Source organism: Hypomesus nipponensis, chromosome 1 (assembly GCF_054491055.1).
Source record: "Hypomesus nipponensis isolate SF chromosome 1, ASM5449105v1, whole genome shotgun sequence".
Lineage (NCBI taxonomy): Eukaryota > Metazoa > Chordata > Actinopteri > Osmeriformes > Osmeridae > Hypomesus > Hypomesus nipponensis.
This window is the reverse complement of record NC_140361.1, coordinates 15,519,667-15,543,454: the sequence shown is the minus strand read 5'-3', so window position 1 is coordinate 15,543,454 and position 23,788 is coordinate 15,519,667. Positions and strand designations below refer to the sequence as shown.

At 47.3% G+C, this 23,788-nt stretch overlaps 2 protein-coding genes across 4 annotated transcripts; one reads left to right on the top strand and one right to left on the bottom strand.

Annotated features, from left to right (window-relative positions):
* Positions 1–7: 7 nt before the first annotated feature.
* On the bottom strand, positions 8–6,647 carry abhd18 (abhydrolase domain containing 18). 2 transcript variants are annotated; one of them, XM_084697246.1, is made up of 13 exons: positions 6,514–6,647; positions 5,773–5,881; positions 5,540–5,624; positions 5,205–5,305; positions 4,967–5,042; positions 4,616–4,700; positions 4,460–4,487; positions 4,232–4,370; positions 3,998–4,087; positions 3,780–3,881; positions 1,476–1,842; positions 1,028–1,190; positions 8–947 (listed from the first exon to the last, which is right to left on the bottom strand). In XM_084697246.1, the coding sequence occupies exons 2-13, from the start codon at positions 5,862–5,864 to the stop codon at positions 896–898; spliced, it is 1,380 nt and encodes a 459-aa protein (XP_084553372.1). In that variant the 5' UTR covers positions 5,865–5,881; positions 6,514–6,647; the 3' UTR covers positions 8–895. The 2 variants fall into 2 exon arrangements, with proteins under 2 accessions (XP_084553372.1, XP_084553374.1); XM_084697248.1 differs by having other exon boundaries at positions 6,497–6,639.
* On the top strand, positions 6,600–22,669 carry trappc11 (trafficking protein particle complex subunit 11). 2 transcript variants are annotated; one of them, XM_084697244.1, is made up of 30 exons: positions 6,600–6,708; positions 7,573–7,866; positions 8,315–8,484; positions 8,741–8,811; positions 8,896–9,010; positions 9,475–9,574; positions 9,908–9,981; positions 10,069–10,165; positions 10,245–10,378; positions 10,538–10,685; positions 10,785–10,878; positions 11,388–11,467; positions 12,256–12,334; positions 12,427–12,481; positions 12,592–12,737; positions 13,075–13,136; positions 13,250–13,382; positions 13,579–13,709; positions 13,829–13,966; positions 16,096–16,283; positions 16,413–16,561; positions 16,679–16,797; positions 16,889–17,008; positions 17,227–17,292; positions 17,413–17,569; positions 17,809–17,920; positions 18,026–18,114; positions 18,294–18,427; positions 21,393–21,560; positions 21,959–22,669. In XM_084697244.1, the coding sequence occupies exons 2-30, from the start codon at positions 7,660–7,662 to the stop codon at positions 22,001–22,003; spliced, it is 3,381 nt and encodes a 1,126-aa protein (XP_084553370.1). In that variant the 5' UTR covers positions 6,600–6,708; positions 7,573–7,659; the 3' UTR covers positions 22,004–22,669. The 2 variants fall into 2 exon arrangements, with proteins under 2 accessions (XP_084553370.1, XP_084553369.1); XM_084697243.1 differs by lacking the exon at positions 6,600–6,708 and adding an exon at positions 6,761–7,239.
* Positions 22,670–23,788: the final 1,119 nt, after the last annotated feature.

Here is a 23,788-nt window from a genome sequence, read left to right as displayed (position 1 = left end):
AACACACTTTCAATCCACTTGTTTTATTTCAGACTTGAAAACAGGAAGTTGAAATGCTAAACAGGCCTGTGCTCTAGAGCAGTTAGGGGATGATGAGGTCCTTCGGCAGGGCAGTCACGGTGTTGTAAACCTGGGTCTAAATAGGACGGTGGAAGACACCACCTCCCTCGACAGGCAGCCGTTAGTAGATCCAGGGTCATGATAGGTCAGGTCAGGTTTCTCGATGGTTTAAAAAAGAAAATACAAATTGAGGCGGTTGGCTTAAGCCTCTCTGTCTCCTGATTCATCTACAAGTCATCAGAATGGCGTAGTCAAGATGACACGTGATTGACGGATCATTCATGCAACCCAGGAGTCATGGGCCACCTGTACGTTTGTGACTGTCGCAAAAAGGGGCCTTGGTCTTCGAAAGTCAGTCGAGTTATCGAGGTCCAGGTGAATGGGTAGGTCAGCCATGTTTGAGAGCCCCAAGGTGTCTAACACGCAAGTTATACACATACTTGTTGATAGTGTGCTAAGCAGGGTTATGGGTCAGTGTGACGGATCAAGGTGAGGCACAGTCTTAATGGTGAAACAGAAGGCAACATGGAGGACTATACAACCTGGCAAAACGGAGGTGGTGTTTGTGAGGAGTAGAAGAGAGTTCTTTTTTTATAAACAATATATTTTTCTTTTTTACACTACCCTTCCATCAATTCAGAAGCACCCTTTGGTTGGTGTCTGGGTCAAATGGTCTCATTAAGAGAAAACAAGGAGAATCTAATCTGAAGGGTCTTGTACTGCATAGAAACGTCCAAATAATTTACTAATACAAAATTGTACCCTATCCTCCTCCTCTAAGACACTGAGCACAGTCTTCTGTCGTGAACAGCGGTTAGATGTAGTGTGGAATACTTCAGTTGGAATACTTCAGAAGAAACCTGTCATAGGCATCGTAGATGGCCTTCCTGGAACACACACACACCACAACTGGTCAGTACGAGAACGTTCTAGAGAGCGACCCCCGTGTGTGTTGGTCTTGTCTCACCTAAAGAGGCCCTGCTTGAAGAGGTATGCGCTGATGTGGCCCCCTTTCAGGTAGCGCACCTCACAGCCGGGCCAGATCTCGTGCAGGCCCCGGACCCCCGTCCGGGGGATATAGGCGTCCTCCTTGGCCTGTACCACGATGATCAGGCTGGGGTCCACCGGGACTGGAGGAGAGGGAGAGGTGAGATACAACTCAGACCACAGGATAGGCTAGCTCATCTCCCTCTCAGACCTGGGTCAAATACGATTGGCTGATTCTGTGTAATGCTCGAGGTGCACCCAAGACTCATCTGGCCCATTGATCCTCCATTTTGAGTCAACTCAAGTGCACTTCCACTACTTTGAAGTCCTTTCAACTTGTCAATGAACTCATGTCATAGACCCAGATCTATACCGACTGTTGGAGCCGTATATGTTTTGTCAGTTTATGTATGAGGCATTTCCCTCACCTGAGAAGTTGGCGATGTGGGTGCACTCGTCCATCACGCCCTTCATGAAGCACAGAGACATCCTCTGCAGGGACTGGCGCTGCCCGCTGCCCGCTCCCATGTTCTTGGCGTGTAGCATGTTCATGTGTGGCCCACTGCTGCTGACTGCTGACAGCATCTGGTCCAGCCCCTCCCGGCCCTCCCTCTCTCCTGAGAGCAGGATGCTGTCTCTCCCTCCCCCTCCGGCCGCCTGGGAGCGCAGCCTCAGCCTCTCCTCCTGGGGCCGGCTCAGCCCCAGGAGCTCTCCTGGCAGCTCCAGGCCCGACAGGGTGTCCAGACTGCAGGGAGAGTTCTTCACAAAGTCCTGGCCCATCTGGAATGAGTCCGTCTGCGGGGTGGGGTGGAGAGGTTGTAAATGCTACAGTGCCAGTTGACATTGACATACCCAATTCCAGGTATTATTGATATACGGGGATGTCAGTCTTACATCAAAACAAAGCATTTGATATAATGAAATATAGTGGGTTTATATAATAGTGAAATACAGTATAGTAGCTTTATATAATGGTGAAATATAAGTTTCAGATCATAGTGAAATTAAGTAGTTTCATACAGTCATGGCCGAAATTGTTGGCACCCCAGAAATGTTTCCGGAAAATCTAGTATTTCTCACAGAAAAGTATTGCAGTAACACGTTTTGCTATACACATGTTTATTCCCTTTGTGTGTATTGGAACAACAACAAAAAAAAGGGAGGAAAAAAAGCAAATTGAACATAATGTCACACAAAACTCCCAAAATGGGATGGTCAAATTTCTTGGCACCCTTAACTTAATATTTAGTTGCACACCCTTTGGAAAAAATAACTGAAATCAGTCGCTTCCTATAACCATCAATAAGCTTCTTACACCTCTCATCCGGAATTTTGGACCACTCTTCCTTTGCAAACTGCTCCAGGTCTCTCTTATTGGAAGGGTGCCTTTTCCCAACAGCAATTTTCAGATCTCTCCACAGGTGTTCAATGGGATTTAGATCTGGACTCATTGCTGGCCACTTTAGAACTCTCCAGCGCTTTGTTGCAATCCATTTTTGGGTGCTTTTTGATGTATGTTTGGGGTCATTGTCCTGCTGGAAGACCCAAGATTTCAGACGCAAACCCAGCTTTCTGACACTGGGTTGTACAGTGCGACCCAAAATCCTTTGGTAATCCTCAGATTTCATGATGCCTTGCACACATTCAAGGCACCCAGTGCCAGAGGCAGCAAAACAACCCCAAAACATAATTGAACCTCCACCATATTTCACTGTAGGTACTGTGTTCTTTTCTTTGTAGGCCTCATTCTTTTTTCGGTAAACAGTAGAATGATGTGCTTTACCAAAAAGCTCTATCTTGGTCTCATCTGTCCACAAGACGTTTTCCCAGAAGAATTTTTTTGGCTTACTCAAGTACATTTTGGCAAACTGTAGTCTTGCTTTTTTATGTCTCTGTGTCAGCAGTGGGGTCCTCCTGGGTCTCCTGCCATAGCGTTTCATTTCATTTAAATGTCGACGGATAGTTTGCGCTGACACTGATGCTCACTGAGCCTGCAGGACAGCTTGAATTTCTTTGGAACTTGTTTGGGGCTGCTTATCCACCATCCGGACTATCCTGCGTTGCAACCTTTCATCAATTTTTCTCTTCCGTCCACGCCCAGGGAGATTAGCTACAGTGCCGTGGATTGCAAACTTCTTGATAATGTTGCGCACTGTGGACAAAGGCACATCTAGATCTCTGGAGATGGACTTGTAACCTTGAGATTGTTGATATTTTTCCACAATTTTGGTTCTCAAGTCCTCAGACAGTTCTCTTCTACTCTTTCTGTTGTCCATGCTTAGTGTGGCACACACAATCAAAGCTAAGTGAACTTCTCTCCTTTTTACTGCTCCCAGGTGTGATTTTTATATTGCCCACACCTGTTACTTGCCCCAGGTGAGTTTGAAGGAGCATCACATGCTTGAAAAAAATCTTATTTATCCACAATTTTGAAAGGGTGCCAAGAATTTTGACCAGCCAATTTTTGGAGTTTTGTGTGACATTATGTCCAATTAGCTTTTTTTCTCCCTTTTTTGTTTTGTTCCAATACACACAAAGGGAATAAACATGTGGATAGCAAAACATGTGTTACTGCAATACTTTTCTGTGAGAAATGCTTGATTTTCTGGAAACATTTCTGGGGTGCCAACAATTTCGGCCATGACTGTATTATATCATATTAATATAGTAGTGTCATATAATGAGGAAACATCCTATATAATAACTATCTATAAGTACAGATGAGAGCGTACCCCGCAGTACTCCAGCATTCTGATGATCTCACGCTCATAAACTGAGTGCATGGCATACTGCTTCTCCAGCTCCCTCCAGTTCACAGCTTTACTCAAAACACCCTGCAACACACACACACACACACACACACAGGTTGTACTCCAACACAGATTGACAGATTACTGATCCTTTTTGGAATTGGTTATTTTTTTGTAAGAGGTTGAAATGAACATCCTACTGTGGTGAAGACATTAGAGGCAGTGGTCCAAGACAAACAGGGGATCAGAGGGATGGGCTTGGGCCAGTTGGTCACAGCCAGGGACGCCATCTGGGACCCAACACACACACACACACACACACACACACACTTCAGTGAACACTTCAGAGGGAAGCAGCTTTGTTGACAGTCTTTGCTAACACACAAGCTCTATGTGTCTGTGTCAGACTGTGATGTGTGGTGCTGCTTACTCACGTGCCCGCCCATGGACACTCCAGTCATTCCAAGAGGCCAGTAGCCTTCCCGCTCCAGCCAATGGAGAAGCACAGCTGACTCGAGGATCAGAGCCCCGCCCATTACAAACAGGTCGGACACATTCCTCAAGCTGGATCGACTACATTACCCACGAAGATGAACACTTAGGACATTGCAGAACAAGAATGTGTAAGAATTGGACTGTATGGCTGTTCTAATAGAACTTACATTTGGTCTTTTGGTTTCCGGTATCCATGTGAACATCAGTCAAGGAAATGGAGCAATCAGACGTTTGATTTACATACCGAAGGGAACAAATACAAATGGGGTCAGGTCTAGAATGAAGGTCAGAGATGGGGTTTGGGTCAGTTATCTGGAGGATATAGTAGGGGTTCTCCAGCAGTAGCGATGCCATGCCAGCTTCCTTGATCATCGGTCGGGCAATCAGGGTGCGTCGCCGCCAGAAGAACTAACGACCAATAAAGAGACGAGACGAGAATTCAGCGACACTGAGGTCACTCTATTGACTCCCTCACTACAGCAGTAGGGTAACACATCAAACAATAAAGATACTGATAAAGGCCAAAGGGCTATTAGAGGCCTTCAGAACAATGTTTGAGTCACCATGTCGACAACTGTGGTTTAGGTTGTTCCTATAACAACATCTGTGTACTTTTTAAGACTTTGGTGACATGGCTAGACTCTGTCCTTCTACTTCCTGCCTGGTCTACTTACATGGTCTCCAGTGCCGGCCAGGTGGATGCATACTGGGCTGTGCCTCTTCCACTTCTTAGGAACTATAAACTGGAACCTGAGGAAGAGCAGAGCAGGACTCAGTGACGGAACAAGACACCAAGCTGGACCTCTAGCATCAACGTAGAGGATTGCTTTTGAAGCTGAACTCCCAGGTCTAGTAGTGACGGGTCCCTGGTTCTGGACCAGGGGTGTGGTGGGTGTGGTGGGTGGTTCTCACCGGGCTTTGATAGACTCAGGGGGCAGGATGCCGGGGACAATCTCTTCCAGAGGAGAAATGAAGTAGCCATTATGGATCTTACAGTCAGACTGATCCTCCACCTGCAGACATCAATAACATGGATAAAAAAAAAAAAACTCACAATAAGAAAAAAAAAAACTCACAAACTTCCACAACACACTGAGGTTCACCTTATCCATCTATGATTCACACAGAAATGGGAGGGTACGGGGGGGGGGCACGATGGGTTACCATGACAACAGAACAGTATGAACTGAGGGGGGGGGGGTTACATAACACCAGCAGCATGACAGGAAGGGAGAGTGGGGGTGTACCTTATCTATGAACACTGGGTAATCCTTGGGTACCAGGTCCTTACACTTCTCCCTGTTCCCAATTATTCTACGGAACTCAAATATTCTGTGGAAATATCGAGAAAGAATAAGGAATCAAACTTGTAGTCTGATTAGACTGAGCACAAACTTAGTGCCAGCCTCTCTCTGACCAAATCTCCCTTCCTCTCTCCATCTCTATGTAGATATCTCTAAATATCAATTTTTCTCTGTACCTCTTAAGATCGTCAGGCTTTCCCCATCCTTGGATGAACAGTTTGGTGAGGAGGAGCCTTCTGTAGAGGACATCTAATCGGCTAACACCCATGGACAACGCTCTCTCATCTGGAGGCACAATAGACAGTTCAGCCACAGGTGCCAACCACGGGATGAAGATAATAGGTGTATTAGGTGACTGTCAGCAGCAAAAAGGCCGTCGTAAACAAGAGGGACGCTAGGTCACACTGTCAAGCAAGGGATATAACGGCGCAGTAACCTTTACTCCACAGAGCACCGTTCTGTGCACGCGGGCGTGAAATGTGGTCACGTTAGGATTACCTAACTTTCGACTTGTCACGTCCACAACTCAAACGATTACGGAACCATCAAAGATACACTTACTCCATCGCCATCACACTCAAGAGCACCAGCCTGCCACTATGAAAGTTGTATGGACATTCGCTTAAATTACGGACGGTGATCTTAAACAAATTAACAGGAATATAAATCTGAAGAGAGCGTAAAGGTGGCGAACAGAAATGCATTAATACCCGAAATAAAGTAATGTACAAAGTACTGCCTGTTCAAGATTTTCATTCATTTAGGCTATAAATAACCATACGGAAAAACTTTATTTCACTTTTTGGTAGCAAACGCTAGCTAGTCAACTATACTGGAATGTTGGAATGTTGGTCTACAAATGCCGACCGCAAGATCATGCACTGTAAAGTATAAACATACAGGCGTAAACGATATACCTCAACCTGTCACGGCGTATTGATGGCTTCCCAGTAACGTTCGCATTGTTCAGCACCTTCGCTGCTGGTATAGCACAGAGGACGAATTCCACTCCCGCTGGGTCCCTCACATCCCAGAGTTCAATGCGTTACGTGCTACGGAAGTGTTTGTTCTTCTATGGTGTCAGGTGACGTCTGCTTTCAAAGATTCTACAGGTTTGCAGAGATGTCTTTCTTATTCAATCAATGACAAACTGTCCGCCAAGAAAAAAACACTGAAAATGTCTAGCCAGCTATTCCACCTTTAAACGTGGATGATTAAGCACAATGATCATTAAAGTATTTTTTCTTATTCCAAATTACACGGTGTCAAGATAAATGTAGGCTATAGAAACCGTTGCATGCAACCTCTTTCACCGAAAGATGGCAGTAGCAAGTTATTGTCACTTCCTGACTATTTCCTGATCACCAGATCAGTTGTCAACATCCAGCTTTACTAACTAGCTACTGGAGCTAACGAGAAGACTCCTACCAAAAGACAACAACATTACTAGCGCCCATGTAGTGCTGACTCATAAGTCGAGGTGACTCTTTGATGGACGCTATTCATTATAACGGACAGCGACAAAGATATTATTTGTGTTTTTATCTTTGTGGTCCTGCAAGACCAGTCTATGCTAACCAGCAAACCCCGCCCCAGTAAAGACTTGCAAACTGTTATCTAGCTAACTAATATCCACTGGCTTGGTAAGTAGCTATCTAGCTAACGGTAAAACACGTCTCAAGTTGTTGATCACTGTTTCGCTATGAATGCAAGCAGACGTGTCAGTGATGACATGTCGGTCCTGATGCTTACCTGATGGGACTAACCAGATTGCTAGCTAAATTCTGCAGAAATAGAATCATAAGAAATGTACCTTTGTAGTTTAGATTCGCTTGGGTTACACTTTGTTAGAAAAGTTAGACATGTCCCATAGACATAGCTCCCTATGTCTAGTGATTTCTGCATGTCTAAATATTTAGCTGTGAATGCTCCACTAGTGTGTCTCAGAGGTTTCTTATTATGTTTGTGGGTTCCAGGTGTGTGGAGACCAAGACTTCACAGGTGTGTGGAACAAGAGAAGAAGAAGAAGAGAGAGGGGGAGGTAGGCCCAGAGAGACGCAGCCATGATAAGCCCGACCCAGTGGGACCTGCCCCCGGAGCTGTGCTGCCGGCCCATGGCCTTTGTGGCGTTGACGGGGCTGGACGTGGTGTACAACGCCGTGCACCGTGCCATCTGGGACGCCTTCTGTGCCAACCGCCGCGCAGACCGGGTGCCCATCTCCTTCAAGGTTCTACCCGGCGACCACGAGTACCCCAAGTGTCGCACCAAGGTGGGTAGTGGCAGCAGTGTCATGGTAAATCTTTATTGATGTATTTGTTATACTCAATTGCAGGAATTATTCATGGTTAAGAAGTGGGTATGCTGTGTCCACAAGGAAATAACAGTTTGTAGACTCAGAAAACCTCTGTCAAACCTGGACTACACATTTACATTTAATAATTTAGCGGACGCTCTTATCCAGAGCGACTTACAGTAAGTACAGGCACATTCCACTGAGGCAAGTCGGGTGAAGTGCCTTGCCCAAGGACTCAACGTCATGTGGCACAGCCGGGAATCGACCTGGCGACCTTCTGATTACTCCCACTCCACACGAGGGTTGCGGAGAGACACCCATTCTCCTGCGTGGAAATCGCCCGAGCGGGTGATCAATCTGGTATGGAGCGAGTGTTGCGTCACAAGAGTGACGGGCCACGCCGTGCTCTCTTGTTGTTGTCCAGAGGACTTCGTATGAGTGGTACATCCCCAAAGGCGTCCTGAAGACGGGCTGGATGAACAAGCACCTGAACCTGGTGCCAGCTCTGGTGGTGCTGTTCTTCGAGCTGGACTGGGACGAACCCCAGTGGAAGGAGAGGCAGTCGGAGTGTGCCACCAGGGTGGAGATCGTCAGGTAGGCTCCGGAACAGTCCATAGGAGGAATCCCTTTATTCAAACGCTATGACGGTGATGATGGGGAGTTCTGTGAAGTAGCTATGTAGATGACAGTGATAAAGGTCATGGGTATTTTGATGTAAGTTAGTATATACATTAGTATTTCCTGGTTACTGACTTTGGTGATGGGGTGTTAATGTGCTATAGTAATTATGTCCATAACAGTAACAATGATATGTTTTATTGTATCTGCTGTGTTATTTATGTCTTTGTAGAACCAGCCTACAGGGCAGGAACACCAAGGTAGCGGTGGTTCTGATCCAGAAGAAAACTCCTCTCCCCCCAGGTTGGTGATAAACACCTGTAGAATAGGCAGGAGGGCTAGTCTGTGACTCTGGCTTTTAAACATGTGTGTGTGTGTGTGTGTCAGGAGAGGACCTGGTTGCCTCAGAGAGGGCTGCATCTCTGTGTAACGTCTGCGACCTGTCTGGGAAGTCTCTGTTCGTCCTCCCACACACTGACCACCTGGTGGGGTACATCATCAGGTCAGTGTCGCCGCACCCGCTTAGCCTGACGTTGTCATACTCAGAATTCTAGTCAGAACACGAGTCTGAGAACTCTCCGTTGGGCTGCGAGTATACGGGGCGTGTTTCAATTGAACTCGTAAAACAAATGCCTCTTCGCTCAATTGGATAGACCTACAACCAATCAGAGCAACGTAATATGTTATTTGTTGAAAACAAATTCAACCCAAGCGCTCTTTGGTGACGTGGTTGATTACGTTACTCTTGATCATCTGTCCATCATCGTATAAAGCCCGCCCTGACAATTTCATTGGTCCAAACAGCTCCTGTTCGGGTATAGTTTTTCCACAACCGAGCTTCCCCAGACCCAAATTCTCGACCAAATTGTTTTGTGGGCGGGGCTAAGTTGGGCTGGCAGCCAGGCTAGCACCAGCTACCTGTGTGTTTGTGTTTGTGTGTTGCATAACGTGTGTGTTCTGCCGCAGACTGGAGAATGCCTTCTACGAGCATGCCCAGACCTACTACTATACAGAGATCCGGAGGGTCAAGTCCCACAAGGAGTTCCTCAACAAGACCACACATCAGGTAGGGCTCCTCCTCCTGTACCCACTTTTTCTGCTGATGAGCAAAAGTCCCTCAACGTTTCACACTTCCTCCTCATGCCACGTCCTCCGTCTCCTCTTTCCACCCCTGTCCTCTTTCTCCTCTCTGGGTCTTCTCTGTCTCTCGCTCTCTTTCTCTCCCTATCTCTCTTTCGCCTCACCTCTCTCTCTCACTCCCTTCTTCTTCTTCCTCCCGTCTACTCTTCTAGCTCGAGCTGGGTCAGTTTCATACCTGGGTGAAGAGCACACACAAACATGTCCTTACATCACTCTCTCTCTGTCTGTCTGTCTGTCTGTCTGTCTGTCTGTGTTGCAGCTGCTATTCGTGAGGCATCAGTTCAAGATAGCGTTCTTCAGTGAGCTCAAACAGGACACTCAGAACGCTCTCAAGTAAGTGGCCCGCCTGTGGCGCTGCTCTCCTCTGCCCAGCGATGTCTGGTCGTCTCACTGACCGTCACCTGTCTGTGTGTGGTGCAGGTATTACAGGACAGCCTACAGCCTGGTCCATGAACTCAGAGCTCACGAAACCAACATGCTGGAGATTAAGACCATGGCTGGATTCATCAACTACAAGGTTGTGTGTGGTTGTGTGGGTGCGTGTGGGTGTGTGCGTCTGCGTGCGCGCGTCTCACAGCCTCCACGTCTGCCCCTAGATCTGCCGTCTGTGTTTCCAACACAACACCCCGCTGGACGCCATTGCTCAGTTCAGGAAGCACATCGACCTGAGCAAGAAGAAGATCGGGAGCTCTGAGCTGGCCTTCGAACACACCGCCTGGATGTCCAAACAGTAAAGACATGGACGGAGAATAGACAGCCACAAGAATGAATGGACACTAGATGCACATAGTCCCACCAGACAGTCAGTCAGTCAGTCCAAACAGACAGCCAGTCAGTCTTTTAGTGGAGTACAAACAGGCAGTGAACCAGTCCTCTCCTTCCCCTCCAGGTTCCAGTCGTTCGGGGACCTGTTTGATGAGGCCATCAAGCTGGGCCTGACAGCCATCCAGACCCAGAACCCCGGCTTCTACTACCAGCAGGCTGCCTGCTACGCCCAGGAGAGGAAGAGCCAGGCTGGCCAGCTCTGCTCCCACCCGGTACACACACACACACACACACGCACGTATTGAGGGGCTGGGTGGCAGGGCATGTTCCATATGACAGCTGTGTGGTCTACCCTCCTCTCCCCATCCCAGGCCGGCGTGAGCTTCCCGACCCCTGACCCCCAGGACACCCCCTCTGGAGCTCTGGACTTCTACGGCCAGCGAGCCTGGAGACAGGGGCACCAGAGTGAGTCCCAACACGCCACACCGACACGCTACAGACACGCCACACCGACACGCTATGGACACGCCACACCGACACGCTACGGACACGCCACACCGACACGCTACGGACACGCCACACCGACACGCCACAGACACGCCACACCGACACACTACAGACACGCCACACCGACACACTACAGACACGCCACACCGACACGCTACGGACACGCCACACCGACACGCCACACCGACACGCTACAGACACGCCACACCGACACGCTACGGACACGCCACACCGACACACTGCAGACACGCCACACTACAGACACGACACACCGACACACTACAGACACGCCAAACCGACATACTACAGACACGCCACACCGACACGCTACAGACACGCCACACGCACTCCACTTGAAATTCGCAGCAGACCTGACACTGATGGCACAGGACGCATTGCACGCACACACACGCACACTCACGTCCACGTGTGTGTGTGTGATGTTGATAGTGGTTGGTCTGTCTCAGGCATCGACCCTCCCGACGGGGAGAAAGAGAAGGGAGGTATCCTGGCTCTACAGCTCAAAGAGAGGGAAGTTCGCCACTCTGTAAGTACACACACACACCGACACACACTCACCTACACGCCGACACAAACACACACACTCACATACACACACACACACACTCTCAACCCCAATGGTGGAACCAGCTCCCCACCTCCATCAGGGACACTGACTGTCTCCCCACCTTCAAGAAAAGGCTCAAGACGCACTTGTTCCGGGTGTCCAACGGCACTTAAGAATGCTTGGCTGGACTTGTTAGTTAGTTTCCTGCAGGATCACAATGACTCTTATTAAAGTGACTCATTGCTCTTTTAGGTTAGATATAACGAAGCTAAGTCTTGTACTCGCTGTGTAATATTTTACTGTTGATTGTTCTTCTACAGGTACAGTCCTGCACTTTTGTGGTTCATGTTGTTTTAATTTGTAACTTGTATAACTGCATGCTCTTATGGGTCTTCCCTTTTGGCACTTGTTTAGCTTTTTCACAATGTATGCTTCATGTTTTGGCTACTTGCAATGTTTGGGACAGTCTCGTTGTTATGATCAGTGACCTATGCTCTTTTGTAAAGCTCTCTCTTGGAAGTCGCTTTGGATAAAAGCGTCTGCTAAATGAATACATGTAAATGTAACCCATGTATTGATGTTGGATACGTACCCATGGACACTGAGTGTTTTTGCATGGGTTCATCCTGTGTAAAGATTGTCAGAGAAGGTTAACTAGGTCCCTGTCTTCGCCGTTACTGTTTCCTGCGTCTGTCACAATAATGGCTCGTCGGCGTCTTGAGAAGGTCAGGAGGTCTTTCTGAGAACTCTTCCTGTCTCCTCTCCAGGAGCTGATCATTGCCTTGCTCAGCAACGCCGTGGCCCAGTTTAAGAAGTACAAGTGTCCTCGCATGAAGAGCCACCTCAGTGAGTGTTAGTGTGTGTGTGTGTGTGTGGGGGGGGGGGTGTAGTGGGACCATATTCCTGCTTGTTGTCTCATCACTGTCTCTGCCCCTTAGTGGTCCAGATGGGAGAGGAATACTACAATGCCAAGGACTACACCAAAGCCTTAAAGTAGGATACAGTCAGCAGAAACACACACTACACCATACAACCTAGCATACACACACTAGACCATAGGACCCAGCGCATAAATACGTGTGTGTGTGTGTGTGTGTGGGTAGGCTGCTGGACTACGTGATGTGTGACTACCGTACAGAGCGCTGGTGGGCTCTGCTCACCTCCATCCTGAGCACGGCGCTGTGCTGCTCCTACCTGATGGCTCATGTCAAGGACTACATCACCTACAGCATGGAGCTGCTGGGCAGAGGTACACACCCACACCCTCTCTCACACACACTCTCACACACACACTCTGTCACACATACTCTCACACACACACACTCTCACACACACACACACACACTCTCACACACACACTCTGTCACACACACTCTCACACACACACTCTCACACACACACACACACACTCTCACACACACACTCTCACACACACACACTCACATACATATTAGATCTCACACATCCATCCCACACTCATATTACATAAGACACAAACGTCCCACACACACACACATACACACACACACACACACACTATGGGTCCAGAGGCCAGATCAGTAACCTTCTGTGTCTTTCCCCACCAGCTTCAACTCTGAAGGAAGAACAGAAGTCCAGGATTGAGAAAAACCTCATCCGAGTGCTCATGGTAAGTAGACCACACCTAGACGTAGCAGAACATCCTGCCAGCAATAGGGCCCATCCCTGTCCCTAGTGGCCAGACGTGAAGTTCGAGGCTGAATGCTGTGTGTCTATTGGCAGAACGAGGTTCCGGAGGCGGAACCGGACTGCGAGGAGGCGGGGACTAAGGCTGCCCAGGCTCTGTGGAGTGACCGTGTGGCTCTGGCAGGCAGCAACCACTACACCATCGAGGTCCAGGACTATGTGCCCTTCGGTAAGACGGCTAACACCGTCTCACACTCGCACAGCTAGTGCAGGATAGCTTCCTACGTAACTGACATCACGGTCTAAGTAACCAGGCTGGCTAGCTACGTTAGTATAAACTTGTAACATCTGTTACAGTCTGTTCTGATGCCTGGCACCCATTCCCCCCCCCCACCCACCCCCCCCCCCCTCACCCCACCCCTTAGTCCAGTGCAAGGCCAGGTTCCTGTCCCCCAGTTTCCACCTGGACGACCCGGTCCAGGTGCAGGTGTTTCTCCGCACCGACTGCCCTCACCCCGTCCGCTTCGCCAAGCTCTGCGTCAGCCTCAGCAACCAGGTATGCCAGCCACCCTCCACCCCCTCCATATCACCCCCCCCCCTCCTCACCCTGACACCCAGCCCCTCATTGTGTGTGTGTGTGTGTATGTGCACGCATGTGTGTGTGTGTGTGTTCAGGAGTACAGCCAGTTCTGTGTGGTGCAGGAGAGCAGCGAGCCCTCCAGTCAGGAGAACCTGTGTCTGCTGCCGGGGAAGACTCGCAGCTACTGCTTCAGCTTCGGAGCCAACACTGAGGACGTGGGCAAAAAGGTTGAGGTGAGCAACAACACACACACACATACGGTACTGTATACACACACATGCTCTCAGACACACACACACAGTACATGTATATACACACTAGAGCCCGACTGATTTATTGGCAGGCGGATATTATTGGCCGATATTTATCAGGCATTTTCCAAACTATCGGTATTGACATTTATAATGACCGATAAATGAATATAATAGTTTTAGTCAATTATAAGTCTTTACGGACGGAACACACCCTTCAACCATGTTATGAATGTTGGTGTTGCATAGTTTGTCCACCAGAGGGCACTCTACAACGGTGGTTGCCAACCCTGGTCCTCGGGACCCCCTGTCCTGCATGTTTTAGATGTTCCCTGCTCCAACACGCCTGATTCAAATGCATCGGTTGTTATCCAGCTCTGCAGAAGTCTGTTAACGACCATCCATTGACCATTCATTTGCAACGACCACAACATCCCTGTTGGCAACACTCGCAGGGACGTGCACAGGCTATGGCTAAGGTTGCCCGGGCAACTGCCCGTTTGCCCTCCTCGAGTCAAAGTGCCCCTCCGAGCAAAATACGTATATGATAGTGAATTTAAACAGCTGCAGAATTTCATGTAGGCCTAGATTTAAAAAATCTAGGTCCGAAATCCGAAACATTTCATAAAGTAGGCTTATTCACTTCCAATCGATAAGCCTATGGGCAACGAGAGTGGAAGTCACAAGGGGGAGGGGGTATGCCCCCTACTCTGTTTACTCTGCGGTACTGCACACAACTTCCACCTGAGCCTGCTTTTACTTGCACTTAAGAGACGGTCACGGTTGTTTTATTCTGTGTTTCGATTAAAACTGCTTTGACGTTGTCAGAAAAGGTGAGTTTTAAGTTGTAGAAATGTATAACAAACGAACAATCATCATCAAGTTTTATGAAATCAATTAAAATCTTCATAAATCCAGGCTCAGTTTGCCACGTTTATCCTAAATAATCAGACGGCTAGCTTGCCTACCAGACAACCAGCCCGTTACCACATGCAAATTTTTTGGTAGGAAAACCAAGCTACAGGTCTGCTGATGGATAGTTTATAACATTTTGTTTTAACAAGAAGAATAAATGATGGAAGAGCAACTGCCCTTCAAAATTCCTGTGCACGTCCCTGAACACTCGTGTTTAGAACGCCACAAACCCTACAACCAGCTGATCCAGCCAGAGTCGGGCAGAGTGTTATGGGAAATCTGTTTAAGTTTTGTACATATTTCTGGATTTTATATATTTTATATATAGATATATATATATATATATTAGTGCTGTCAAACGATTAAAATATTTAATTGTGATTAATCGCATTAATGTCATAGTTAACTCGCGATTAATCACAATTAATCGCACATTTTTATCTATTCTAAATGTCCCTGATTTCTTTTTGTCCCAATCTTTTTTCAAATTTTAATGCTCTTATCAACATAGAAAAGTGGTTCGGATTGCTTTGTGCAAATATTTTTTTTATTGAAAACAACATTGCAATCGCCTGGCTTTGACGAGGGGGCAGAGAATTCGCATCAGCTGTGTGCTTGGCCATCAAGTGGTATTTCAGACTGGACGTGCTGCGATGATAGCTCAGTTTACAACGACAAAACACACAGATCACTGGTCTTGTCAATAGAACCATTTGGCAACTTTTTTAAAGCAAACTTTCCATTCAGAATCTTATTGGCATCCATTTCGGCATCTCGCGCTCGTCATCCACTCAAAACGTAACGTTAGCCTACTACCAGAGAATGTCTAATATCCGTCAACGGGCTCTGCTACTACTCTTTAGCCAGCTCGCAAGCCAAACGAGTGTTTGGCGTGCCTGTTGTTTTGTTTCCGGTCTAGCTAGATCCGGTGTGGTGTTGTAGTTTTTCTAACGTCGGTAGTTGTTGCAACAGCATGTGAAAAAAACTACAAAGTTTGCTAGGCCAAAAAGAGCGTTAATCGCGCGATAAAATAATTGATGCCGTTAATTTGGGTTTGCGTTAACGCCGTTAATAACGCGTTAAACTGACAGCACTAATATATATATGTATATATATATTGGCCGATACATCGGAATATCGGATTTTTAAATCACCTGATTTGAGATAGCATGTGAGCATGTATGTGTGTGTCCCAGATCACAGCGGTGGACCTGATGCTGGGCAGCGAGAGCGGCCGCTGTGTGTTCCTGAACTGGCGAGGCGGGGGAGGGGACGCCGCCTCTACTCAGGAGGCTTTGCAAGCATCGCGATCCTTCAAAAGAAGGGCGCGTGTCCCCGACCAGCAGACAGACTGGGACTCTGTCACCATCCAGGCCAGCACCATGTGAGAACCAGGGAACTGGGACTGTTAGTTCAGAATAGTGTAACCAGCATATATATATATATATATATATATGTATGTGCATTTTTTTGTGTTTAACACACACGTTAACATGGGGGTCTTGTCCACCAGGATCATCTCGAGGGTTCCCAGGATCTCCATCCAGCTGAGCCACCAGCCTCCCGCCCTCAACAACGAGATGTACCTCATCACCGTCTCCATCCAATCACACGAGGACACCGTGGCGAGGGACGTCAAGCTAACCGCCGGACTCAAACCAGGTGAGACAGCTTTCAATACTGGAGGATACTGGTTTGCAGTATTGGCCTTTGCGACACCTGAGTATGGATTTGAATGAGACCTCTTCCTCGTCTGTCTTCGCTCTCCATTTCGTCCAGGTCAAGACGCTAACCTGACTCAGTCCACCCATGTGACCCTGACTGGCTCTGAGGGGTGTGAGGACCTTCCTGCGTTGCTGCCCGACATCCACATAGGAGACCTGCAGCCGGGACAGACGGTACACACAAGCGCACACACACAATGACCCCCCCCCCCCCCCCCCACTACGAGTGTGTCTAGGAGCTGCTGTGTGTGTGTGTGCTGTGCAGGTGGAGAAGAGAGTGTTTGTGCGCTGTGTGTCGACGGGCCCCAGAGTGTTCCTGTTCCACGTGGCCTACTGCATCAGCACCAGCCTGGAGGGACACAGCATCACCTGCCGCTGCCACAAGGTCTGCACACACACCCTGATACACGCGCACACACACACGGCCCTCCGCAGGGTCCACATTCACCTGGGTGCACCCCTCAACACACACCTGTAGAAGCACACACACGGTCCCCCCACACACACACACACGCACACACTTTTCCACAAGGTCGGGTCACACACCACAACCTCAGAGAGGAATCATGTAAGCGCTTTCTTGATCCTTTGTTTTCTCTCTAGGATGAAACGGTCACCATAGAAACCATCGTTCCATTTGAAGTGGCAGTGAAGTTTGTGTCCACCAAGGTTCGCTTAATTTGACTGTTGTGGTGTTGTGTAGTGTCTTTATGTCTGTAGTTCCGGACAGACTTTTGGCTGCTGTGTGTGTAGTTTCATCCAGACTTGTGTGTGTGTGTGTGTGTGTAGTTTGAGCCTCTGGACCGTGTGTATGTGGACGTCCCCTTCCTGCTGATGACTGACATCCTGTCAGCCTCCCCCTGGCCCCTCCTCCTGGAGACCAGCCAGCTGCAGCTGGCCCCCACCCTGACCCCCCTGGACCAGCCACAGTCCCAGGTGGAACAAGGTACGTACACACCACCCACACTCTCATCACCAACCTCACCCCAGCACTCACCCCTCACCCTCATCCCAACTCACCCCCAACCTCACCCCAGAACTCACCCATCCCTCTCATCCCAACTCACCCCCAACCTCACCCCAGCACTCACCCCCACCCTAGCTCTGTTGGAGGTTAGATCTACTCTACACCGCTCTAATCCTCCCTTGCCTGTCTGTCCATCTCCCCCTCCTGTCTCCCTCCAGTGGTGCTGCAGACAGGGGAGTGTGCCAGCGAGTGTTTCTGCCTGCAGTGCCCCCCGGTGGACAACGGCACCAGCAGCGTGGCCTCAGGACAATACCTCATCTCCTGGAAGAGGTGTCTACTCTGACCCTGCGACGCACACAGACGCCTTCAACACACTCCGAGAAACCCACACCGGCTCCCTCTCATGACGTGTGTGTGTGTGTTTTTGCGTTCCAGGAGCTCGTCTGCAGAGGCGTCCGTGGTCCAGACCTCCGTCCCCCTGCCCCACGTGCTGGTGGAGAGCATCCCTCTCTACGTCCATGCAGGTTAGGGTCCACCCCCTCTACGGCCGCACGGTGACCGCAGAGCAGCACTGGACCTCTGGACTGTCTCAAGCCAGGCGGACGCTCACCAGCTGCAGAGCTCTCATACTTCCTAATAGTTCTAGATTTAGCTAATGCAGTAGAGTACGGTGTTCATTGTGTGCGTGTGTGTGTGGTTCCAGACCTGCCGTCGTTTGGCCGCGTGCGGGAGTCCCTGCCAGTGCGGTACCACATTGAGAACCGAACAGGGCTGGTGCAGGACGTGGAGATAACCGTGGAACCCAGCGACGCCTTCATGTTCTCTGGACTCAAGCAGGTGACCCAAACTCTCTCCTCAGCCCCTCAACCAAGAGGAAGGGAGAGCAGGGAAGAGAGGGAGAAGGGGGTGAGGTAAAGGAGTGAAAAGAGGAGGGGGGGGGGTACCAGGAAAGGAGACACATTTCCTCTGATCCAGGACACTCAGTCTCTAGGCGTTGACCCTAACCCTAACCCCCTGACCCCAGAGTGTGACTGATCATAAACCAGGCCTGTGCTCTGGAATCCTAACTAATGTTCAACAGGTTCCACCACCACCAGCCCACAACTAGGGCTGTCACGATAACTACTTTTTCTTGTGCGATATATTGCACCAAAATTAATTGCGATAAACGATATTATTGCACACACGTTAATTGTAATCCCCCCCCCCCCCCCCCAGCTTTCATGGCTGTTTGCGCGTCTATGTCACTTCACTCCATCATCCCTTATTGTTTACAACGTTAACAGGGCTACTTGGTTGGTGTTGCCTTTTCAGCTTGAGATTTACAAGGTGTGGCGTGAGTGTGTGAAATGGTTGAAATGCGTGTGTCTCACGGCCAATGCGTGAGAGTTGGCAGCCCTGTGTTTGTCAAAATTTTGCAGCATATTTGTAAATGCTGTTTTTTTTACCGTGTTTAATGGCTTCATCTCTTTGGCTATATAGCGAGTTAAGCTATCCGTGAGTGTGCGCCATTTCGCGCTGTCACGTTTGCACTGTCGGGAAAAGGCATTTGTAACAGAACTGTATGGAAGACCCCTTTCCAGCTCCAGTTGTTTTTCACAGGTTGAAAAACTGGGTCAGATACAAAGTTATGTATTGCTAGGTGAGATGTTAGGTTAGCTAGTTGCCTCTTTTCGTTTCCAAACAAAGTTGACAGGCCTACCGGCTCGTTCACGTTAATTGGCTCTCATCTCATTCGGTTTAAAGACAAAATGTTCCCACACCGGAGTTGAAGATTGCGGCTTTGAAACCAAGTCAATTTGTACTTGTTCTTCCTAACTAGCTGTAGATGTCAGGTAACAGAACACTTTATAACACAGTGAGTATTACGCCTTCACCTGTCGGTGTCCGCTTCGACACAGAAAGCAGACAAGATGACTGAGGCAGCGGGATTATGGAGCTAGAAAGCTGACAAAAGTATCTGAATTTGAATATGAAACATCTGAAATATTTGCGTGTCGAATTTCATAAAACTTAAATATTTTGCTGTTGAATATATAATATCTGAATTATTTGTATGCCGAATTTAATCAAACTGAATTATTTTGATCCAAAAATACAAATTTCTAAAATTCAGATTGCAGGAATTCTTTTTCTTTAAATTCAGATTGCAGGAATTCAGATTCTTGAAATTCAGATTGCTGAAATTCAGATTCTTGAAATTCAGATTCTTGAAATTCAGATTGCTGAAATTCAGATTGCGGAAATTCAGATTTCGATTTTGTCTGAACTAGGCCAAAGGTGAAACAGCTTGCCTTCACAGGGAAAAGTAGACTATTTCAGAACGACCGAATATAGACATTATCTGACCGAATTTTACCCCAGAACAAAAGCTAAGAGTTGCCCGTTGGAGGAAGAGTATGGAGCAAGTGCTTATGAAACTTGTAAAAACGTGTCTGTTCTCCTCTGCCAAAATCGGCAGTTACTGTTACCAAGTGAGTCGAGATAGAGTCAGAGGGCGGCGGAGACCGATGGAAGACGCGGAACAACTGGCAAAGCTATAGCCTATATATTAGGCTATGTTCCGTTGTTCTCTTTTCTGTGTTGGAGTTATTTTAAGAGCTTGATGGCATCAACATCCAGCCTGATATAAAATCATGAACTTCAATTGTGTCTCTTAATTATGATACCCACACAGAAAATCCAGGTTGAATCAAGTCACGCTAGCTAGCTACTGTATTACTAATAGCCAATTTTGGATGGTCAAGCATATTTTTCATTGTCTCCTTATTCCTATCAAAGTCAATGTTCAGCCTATAGGCTATGTTCATTTCCTAAGTGACATTTCAGATCGGTTATGGATAGTGAAATATTTGCTGTCTGAGAGATCGGACATAGTATTTAACAGCATAGATATAAGGAGTTACCTATGGTTAACAGGATATATCTGTAGTGCGGCCAGGTGTGATTGGATTCATTGTCCACACGTCGTCTGGAAGTCAGTTTCGATCAAATGCCAACGATCTCCATACTAGATCTTGCCGACGTATCTTCTACACATTGGGACGTATGTGTGCTATCCCAGATACTTATGTGTGATCTGGGTATTCCTCCAACTAGCAACTCAGTTTGTTCTGAGGTAAAGTTCGGTCGTTCTGAAATCGTATACTTTTTCCTGTGAAAGCAAGCTATTTCACCTTTGGCCTAGTTTGACAAAATCTGAGTCTGAATTTCTGCAATCTGAATTTCCGCAATTTGAATTTCACCAATCTGAATGTCAAGAATCTGAATTTCAGCAATCTGAATTTCAAGAATTTGAATTACTGCAATCTGAATTTTAGAAATGTATATTTTTGGATCACAATAACTCTGTTTTATTAAATTCGGCATACAAATAATTCAGATATTATATATTCAACAGCAAAATATTTCAGTTTAATGAAATTCGACACACAAATATTTCAGATCTTTCATATTCAAATTCAGATACTTTTGTCAGCTTTCAGCTCCATACGGGATCGACTAAAATGTTGGTGACATTCGTTCTTATGTAAAAATTAATATAATCATTATTTATTATTTAAAAAAATCAGTTGCAATATATCGCAGCACCAAAAATTATTGCGCTCATTTCCATATACCGTGCGATAAGTCAATATATTGACTATCGCAACAGGCCTACGCACAACGCACGACCCCCCTCTCAGATGTGTTCACAGCTACCATCCCAATAACCTCCCACTAGCTCATTTGAACCACATCCAGGTCTCTGTGTGAATCCCCATGTCCCAAATGTGCTGAGTCATCTTGTCACCTTCGACAGGTCCGTGTGCGTATCCTACCAGGGGCACGGCAGGAGATGCTGTATAACTTCTACCCCCTGATGGCGGGCTACCAGACACTCCCCCTGCTCAACATCAGCCTGCTGCGCTTCCCCAGTCCGGCCAATCAGCTGCTGCGACGCTTCCTTCCCTCACGCATCTTCGTCAAGGTAGGTGATACGATTGAATAACTAATACTTCTTCTTGGGGGGCGGGGGGGGTTGTGGGGGGGAGGACATCTCCTGAACAATAAAGTAAGTTTGGAGATCTAGGTGATTGGAAACAAGTGTCCTCTACTTACCGAACCTGAACCTTTCCACTTTGGAAAAATCCTGCTGGAAACAGATTGTGGAGATGCTACTTAACCCTTTTCACCTATGGCACACAGAAGCTACTACATTTACACTATACTGTACAAATCTATAAAACCTTAATTTGGGCAAGCTTGTTTTTTAACCCACAAAAACATGGCATCGTGATTAGGATTTGCGGCAGAGAGTATGAGGTAGCACTGCTGATGTTGTGTGTCAAAGCTCCTTGTTGATCCGTTGTTGGTTTTGTGTTTCAGCCTCAAGGCAGACCGGTAGACGACACCTCTATTGCTGCAGCCTAAGAACTACAATTCCCATTCAAGAAATCTACGTGCAACAAAGATTAAATTTTCACATTCACGTGCTGTTTGAAGCAAATTGGGAGTTGCGGGTTATCAAACTTGAATATTTAAAGATATTCTTAGCTTGCTGTCAGTAAAGAAACTCTGTTGGTGAACTTTTTTGACTATGAAAAATAAATTTTCAAAATGAACGAAGCAACAATACTCAGTGCTAAAAATAACACTCAAGGTTATGTGTATCTTTACTTTTGTTGTTAACAAAATTCAATTCCCATTACTGCAGGCTGCTTGAGAACTACAACTTACCAGCTCTGCCAGCTAAGCTCTCCCACATGACAGCATACAGTAGTTCTGGTTTGCACCACTTTATGGAAGACTTCATAATATAGTCTGTCTGGTTGTGTGACTGACGTATGTCTCTGGTGATAACCTCTTAAATCATCTGGTCATGACAAAAGTGTGGTTCTCTACAAGTTGGCCTCCACATTGTTGTAAAGAAAATCCCTCACTAAAGCAGCTCATCAGTATCACATGTAGGGATGCTTAGGTGTGTGTGTGTCTATGCATCTGTTCCATATGTGACTAAGTAATTCTGAGAAAGGGTTTAGGCTGTCTAGCATTACAGGATTGTACACTTCTAACCATTTAATAAACTATTTGAAAGTTTGTTATGCTCTGTTGAATATTTTAAACAGTTTACAGACTGAAATATAAGTCCACTGTGTGGAAAACCCATTGTTTGTGCATGTGTGTCTGCCCAGAATAGCTTGTGTTTGTGTCTCTGGCAATCATGGCTGTTCTGCTTCGCTAGAGCCACGCTGACCTCTGACCAGGTCCTGTGTTCAACACATTACAGGAGGTCTTTCGTCCTCTGCTCTAAAAAGAGCTGGGCAATGTTTGCCAACCCATATGGCCATGGTGTATCTTGGATCCCAACACTGACTACAGGCAAAGATGCAGGGTTAACAGAAGGAAGACAGTTCCACACACATGCTCTCTGACCAACTAGTCTACTCTCTGTAGATCATCCAGGACATCGGCCTCTGTAAAGTTCCTTGTGTGGTGGTTTGTTACCTGGAGAGGTGTAGAAGGCAATAGAAGAAAGGTAAGAGGTCCAGGTCAGGGGGCTCAGCAGGGGAGTTGTTAGACCCTTCTTACGGTGCGTTCACACTGCAGCGATGCGAGCGACAACATGTTTTCCATTCATTTTCTGTGGAGCCAGGCGAATCGCTTGCGTGGTGCATTGTGGGTAGCGACGCGACAGTGTTGAGATTTTCTCAACTTTATGCAAATGAGGAGTAATTTTCGCTAGCGATGGCCAATCGGAGTGTTTTCTTGTTTGTCGTAACGTGGCAACCCTGGTAAACATTTCTAGCTTCCTAGGTTTCAAGGTGGAGGAGAAATTAATCGTTTGTGTGGCTGCTTATGAATCTGTTTGAAACGCCCCCGAGCGTGGTGAACTGTGGGAAGGCGAGCGATGGCAAGCGATTCGCGTCGCTGCAGTGTGAACGCACCGTTACTGGGGCACGTGCCCCAGTATAAATCTTCGGTCTCCCAGTACAATCAAAAGTTTGAGTTTTAACAATTTACTTTATTAGTCAGTGCATTCATTGAGATTGATAATCCCGGAAATAATTAATGCAGTACTGCTCAAAGCTTGTAAAATCAAAGCAGTTTAACCAAAAACACAAACGGATGCCTGCAGAATTCCATGTCACGCACTCTTCTGAGCTGAGATGTGTATGGCTGCAGCCTGCAGCCTCCAGTCTCATGCCCTCCAATCTC